Here is a 6,355-nt window from a genome sequence, read left to right on the forward strand (position 1 = left end):
AAAAAAGACATTCCCCAGTGTGGGTTGCAAAGGTTGTGAAAAATGTGTATTTCTTGCATTTATCTGATTTATGCTTTTAAAACAAATAAACATAATGACCAGGTATTATTTCAGTTGGAAATAAGATGAAAGGCTTTATCAACTGGAATACTGTGGGAACATGAGGCCCCTCATAAGCCTAATTTGGACAAGTCTGATTTCTGGAAAGTCCTCTAAGTCAATGTGCAATGTGGCCTTGGGCAGGTCACCTCACCTGTTTGATGCCTCCGTTTCCTCATCTGAAAAGTGAATATAGGCTGGGCACGGTGGCTCACTTCTGTAATCTCAGCTCTTTGGGAAGCTGAGGTGGGCAGATCCCTTGAGGTCAGGAGTCTGAGACCAGCCTGGCCAACATGGTGAAAACTCTTTTCTACAAAAACATACAACAATTAGCTGGGCATGCTGGCACGTGCCTGTAATCTAGGGGACTCAGGAGGCTGAGGCAGGAGGACCACTTGAACCTGGGAGGTGGAGGCTGCAGTGAGCCAAGATGGTGCCACTGCACCCCAGCCTGGGGAATAGAGGAAGACTCTGTCTCAAGAGACCCCCCTCCCCAAAAAAAAGTGAATATAGCAGTAGGCCCACACGTGATAGGGCTGTTGAGACAATCCACTCAAAACACTTTATTGCAACATGCACTAAGTATCTACCGTGAGCCTGTGCTATGCTTTTTAGGTGCATTGGTTCAATTAATCGTTGAGGCCCAGGTTCTGAAGTCCACTTTCCAAAAACGAAAAGAGGCTCTGAGAGGTGAAGTGATGAGCATCAAGGCTGATTCTGGGCTTGGATTCTACCTGCCTCCCTACTAAAATGTTAGCCTACTACTCTTGTGGTAGTGGTGGTTGTTAGTGTTATTAAAATGAGCGTATGATGATAGCACTGGCCTCGTTAAAGTTCTGACGATTAAATGAATTGATATTGTAAAGAGTTTAGTGTGGTGCCTAGCACATAATAAGCTCTCCATATTTCTTAAATAATATTAACATTACATCCCCGGAAAGGCAGAGTTCAGTGCTCAAGAAACTTGGTCCTGGGGTTTCTCGGCATCTTCCACCCCAGCTCCTGGCTGCGTCCTGTCCAGGAGAGGTTAAGGAGTTAATGATTTCCAAAGGAGCAGGGTTTTGTGTGCTACACGCACACACACCGGTGGCCTCTGTCCCCCTCCCTCTGCGAGGCCCGGAGCCTCTTATGCAAGCCGCCGGCGCCCGCCGGTTCCCAGGCCCGGCTGCAGCTGCGGGCGGAGGGGCAGGGCGGGGGCGGCGCGCTGTTTGTCTAGCGCGGCGGTGCCAAAGACTGCGGGCCCCAGACAGCCAGGCGCCTCCGTACACCTGGGGATGCTCAGGTTAAATAGCTCCGCATTCCTCGGGCCCAGCTGATGGAAACGCTCCCAGGCCGCCGCCGAGCCGGCCTCCAGATGGGCTGGGCCTGGGCCAAAGGGGAAAAGAGGGGAACGTGGAATCCAGAGTGTGCCTGAATGGCAGGGGAGGTGGCCCAGGCCCCTGCCGCAGCCCCTTCCTCCCCTGGAAGAAAGGCCCTGCATGTCGGAGTACATGAGGGGGAACCTGCTTACGTTCCCGTGGGTGGGCTTGCAGGCGAGGGCCCACACGTGAGAGGGAGTGCGTGCACACGTGTGCCTCCGAGGACACTCCAAGGATGCACAGGCGACGATTAATCATGATAATATATAACTGTGCAACATTGTGCCAAGCATTGTGCTAAACGTTTTACCCACTTACTTTCATTTATTCTGTACTACTTTCCGTGAGGTTAGTAATATTGATACAGCAGCCGGTGGAGAGGGGGTAGTAAAGAACACAAATCGCCTGCAAATACTGTGTTTGATAAAAGCCATAAACTGCTTGTGGAGGGGGTGTAACTGGCTTAACGTTACTGCTCAAGGAATCTAATCTTTCATTTGATTTTGTTCATCCCGTCTGTGAGCTTGTTCCTTCTGCTGTAAAACTGGGACCACAATCCTGCCTTAAGCCCCACAGGGATCCATGAAATCGTTTTTGTAAAGGGTTGAGTTGAGCAGAGCCAGGCTTCTGGTGCTAGGGGCTATTTATTTTATTCTATCGTTTATTGACAAAATGTATGAATAGCCCTTACCTTTCTGGGACAAGTTATTTGCCATTCCTGGGACTCAGTTTCTCCGTATGTAATACATGGGGATTTACCTGGCATCTATTCTTGAGGGTTGGTGCCCCCAGGACCTAATGATAGCCCAGGGAGTTGCCACGTGAACTTTTGAGGAAGGATTTGCCCAAACACAGCTGTCCTCACCTTCACTCCAGACCCGCAGAGGGCCAGGAATGCCAACCAATCTATGGAACAATTATACACACAGAAACCCACAGTGTGGTTCTGTGGCCCCCAGACATTCAAACCCATCCATCATCCCAGACCCATGCAGAGATGCCCACAATGCATTTAGGCAGAACACACAAGCCCAAACAGCTGGAGGTTCCACACTTATCTGAACACATGTGCTCTATTTGCCCTTCTGCACACAGCCCCGAGCATACACACCCCCAGGCCTATATGTGAACAGTTGGCCCATCCCCACTGTGGAGTAGCAGGGGGAGACCAGCTTACTCCTGTTACATACACTGGAGTAGACACCCATACATGCTCCCCAGAGTAGAAATCCACATACATGTCCAGGCAGATAGGCCGTTGCCAATGACATATTTATCCTGCTCAGGAGCTGGGGAATGAGATTCCACTCCTCAGATCCTACGCAGGAGCCCTGGGGTCGGGGGGAGATTTGTTTGAGTTGCCAACAGAGCCAGGCCAGGGTGATGGGGCTGAGTCTGGACCTAGAGCAGGTGTCCCAGCAGCTGTGCCCAACCTGGCCCTGCCAACTTGCTCACCCACTTGGATGAGCCAGGAGCCCCAGGGCGGCCTGCTGGAACCCAGAGGTAGGCTGTTGGGGGAGGCACCTCCTACTGGGGAATGGGGTGATAGAATCACTGCCTCTCACAAGCTATGGCCCTAAGCAAGTCCTTTACCACTGGGTCTCATTTTATCCACATCTTGGCAAGGAAGTGGGTGGTCCAGCGACCAGGTTCTCCAACTTAAATGGGTTGCTCAATACTCCAACACAGAGGGCCCCTGGCAGGTTCATCTGCATTTTAACAACCTCCCCAGGTGATCCAGATGGCCCAATGATCACTTTGAGAAACCCCAGAGGTCTAGAGTATTTAGTTTTATAACACTAGGGAGCAGGGAAATGGCCGGGAATGGTGGGGGGAAGAATAGACTTTAAAGACACCGGAAACACTCATTCAGGCCGGTAAGAGCAACAGTCCAGATGTAGCCTTCCAGTTCTCCTCCCAGAACCAGCTGTGAAGAGGGTCAGGGGTCAACCCCCAGCCCAGGCCCCTCCCCTCAATCCAAAAAGTCACTGCAACTTTACCACCATCTAAATTATTTGTTTAATAACAAAGAAACAGCCCCACATAACTATTGTAAAACAATATTCTCAGTCGGTGATCATTGTAATATACAATACAAAGCAATTTCCTCAGAAATCTGAGAAGCACCAAACGTGACCATTTTTAAAAATGTCTGCTTTTCAAAAAATAGAAACACACGAGTGGAATCCCACCCCCTAAAGTCTCCGGTGACTAGTAGGTGTGGAGAGAGGGTCGCCCTCTCCTCTCCAGTCCCTCAGCCCTAGGCTGGATGCTGTAAGGGCGCAGTGGCCGCCGATCTGTCTAGTTCGCCCCCAGATCCGGCGACGCGCGTTGGGAGAGACCAGAGCACTTAATTCCTCTGGCCCCCGGATGGCTAGGGTGCGCCGATCCCTGGGGAATGCGCTTCAGCGACACAAGATGCGATCGTCCGTAGGAACGCATGCCGCCTGTGAAAACGAGAGAAGAGGTGAAACGGGCGCGTTGCGGGGGGGACGCCGCTCCGAGCGCAGCGGACGCCTCCTTCCCCAGGAGTACACGACGGGGAAGCGCTTTTTCCAGGCTCCTTAGGCACCCCCGCATAGCCAGCTACCCGCAAAGATGGGACGGAACTGGTGCAAGCGCCCACGCCCTCTCTGGCCTCAGTTTCCCCGTCGGCATAAGGATAATCTAGTGGTCGGATCTGGATCTCACCTCGGCCGTCAGGGCGCTGATCTCGCCATTGAGGGTGCTTAGTGGAGCCCGGACCGGCAGCCCTCGGCCCCCGGGGGTCCCGACTTCGGAATCCGAATTCAGCTCCAACTGCAGGTCCCTGATGTAGTCGATGACGTGCTGGAGGATCTCCACCTTGCTCACCTTGCGGTTCTGGGGCAGAGTGGGCACCAGCTCCTTGAGGCGTGAGTAGCAGCCGTTCATGTCGTAGAGCAGCACGTTCACCTGCTGCTCGTCAAGCAGGGCAGGCAGGCGCGCCCCGGCGCCCCCGGCGCAGCGCGAGATGGCCACGCTTTGCTCAGACAGGCAGCGCACCACCTCGCCCGCGCCGCCCGCTGCCTTGCCGGCTTTCAGCGCGCAGCTGGGGCCTGCGGCGGCGGCGGTGCTACCACTGGCTACTTTCATGATTCCTGGCGACTGGCTGAAACGGAATGGGAAAAGCGAACGGAGAAGGAGGGAGCCCGAAGCAGAGATGAAAAACAGAGCAGTTAAGAACATAGAATGAAACCTCGGGGCCACCGGAGGTCTTTTATAAACATGCCACGACCCCCCGGAGGGGCGGGCTCAGAACGTTCGAAAGCAGCCAATGGGCAGCATGGGGGCGTGGCCCGCGCTCCTAGGTCCCGCCTTATGCTCTTCTAGAGCACCCTCTCAATCTGGGAAGACTACCCGAGTTTCAAGAACAGCTAGGGTGGGTGGGTGGCAGGGCACCGGGCAGGGCAGCGGGTGGAGGCGAGGGCTGCACTGGGCTCCTCGTGAAGGAGGCAAGGAAGCTAAGCCGGCATTGCCTTATAATGAAAAGACCTCAGGTATCAGTTTTTCCCATATTCACTTTCTCACTTCTCCAGCTCCATTTCACAGATGAGAGAAGTTGAGGCCCGAACGGAGAAGCGGCTGGCTTTGGATAGCCCAGAGAGCCTGGGTTTCCGGACCCTCTTGGAAGATACCTGTGGGACTCTGATCTACAAATATCAGGACCGACATTTAAAGCGGGCGCTCCTTTACATCTGCTCCCCTGGGGTTTCTCAATTTCTAGATAATGTTGCTGTTCGTGTTCCTGAGACCCGGAGGGCCTACCCAGATTCCCCCCGGGTGGGAGCAATTAATTCGGGAAGGTCTAGTAAGTTTGGGGCTGGGTGGCTGGGAAGTGAACTAGATAGAGCGCAGTGGAGTGAAGCTGCATTCGATTCCACCTTGAATTTGCAGCCCCTTGCAAAAATTTCCTAAACCTGCAACAACTCGTGATTTTTAAATGTTTTTTCCCGTTTTTGGCTACATTTTAAAATTTTTTTCTCAAAGACCTCAGAGCAGGGTCTCCCTCCCACGGCGCAGCAGCTGCGGAGCTAGTCTCCCCCCTCTCCTTCCCGGGCCGGTCTGTGTCAGCGTCTGAACAAGCGGCTCAGACCGTTAGACGCCAGGCCTGTGACGTCACCCATTCATAAAACCCGGACGGACTGTCAGGCTGGCGCCGCGCGGGCGGTCGCCATGGAGACGACAAACTGAGCTAGCTAGTTCCCTCGCTCCCCACAGCCCATCACCTGCAGACCCCGGGCGGGAGGCCTGGGAATGCGTTCCTCGCGGGCGCGGTCGCTGAGCAAGGGTCACCTTACCTCCCCGCCCCACACCTGCGAATCTCCCCACCCAGACCCACAGCACAGCCTGGGCCGCTTGGGAAGTTTCCTCACTGCTCCCCGCACCTCCCCGCCCCAGCTACCCGCTCCAGCGTGGGGAAAAAGGCCTGAGTTCCCTTTCCAGCTCTGCAGCTGGGTGGATTCAGGCGGGTCGCATGCCCTGTCTGAGCCCTAATATTTAATATTTGCCTGGTATTTAAATAATCACAAACGTGACCATTACTTTGTACACCGGGCACTGTGTGAAGAGTTTGTCTTGATCATCTTTTTTCATTTATTTCTTATCTTAAAAAATGAAGGCCTGAGCGATGGCTCACGCCTGTAATCCCAGCACTTTGGGAGACTGAGGCGGGTGGATTGCCTGAGGTCATGAGTTCGAGACCAGCCTGACCAATACGGTGAAACCCCACCTCTACTAAAAATACAAAAATTAGCCCGGCATAGTAGCGTGCGCCTGTAATCCCAGCTACTGGGGAGGCTGAGACAGGAGAATTGCTTGAACCTGGGAGGCGGAGGTTGCAGTGAGCCTAGATAGAGCCACTGCACTCCAGCCTGGCC

At 53.8% G+C, this 6,355-nt stretch overlaps 1 protein-coding gene across 2 annotated transcripts; it reads right to left on the reverse strand.

Annotated features, from left to right (window-relative positions):
• Positions 1-3,452: 3,452 nt before the first annotated feature.
• Positions 3,453-4,665, reverse strand: ID1 (inhibitor of DNA binding 1, dominant negative helix-loop-helix protein). Of its 2 annotated transcripts, XM_011960126.1 has the most exons (3): positions 4,149-4,664; positions 3,862-3,904; positions 3,453-3,710 (listed from the first exon to the last, which is right to left on the reverse strand). In XM_011960126.1, the coding sequence occupies exons 1-2, from the start codon at positions 4,662-4,664 to the stop codon at positions 3,863-3,865; spliced, it is 558 nt and encodes a 185-aa protein (XP_011815516.1). In that variant the 3' UTR covers positions 3,453-3,710; position 3,862. The 2 variants fall into 2 exon arrangements, with proteins under 2 accessions (XP_011815516.1, XP_011815521.1); XM_011960131.1 differs by having other exon boundaries at positions 3,453-3,904; positions 4,149-4,665.
• Between the last annotated feature and the right edge of the window lie 1,690 nt (positions 4,666-6,355).

Source organism: Colobus angolensis, unplaced genomic scaffold, assembly GCF_000951035.1.
Source record: "Colobus angolensis palliatus isolate OR3802 unplaced genomic scaffold, Cang.pa_1.0 Scaffold114, whole genome shotgun sequence".
NCBI classification, from domain to species: domain Eukaryota; kingdom Metazoa; phylum Chordata; class Mammalia; order Primates; family Cercopithecidae; genus Colobus; species Colobus angolensis.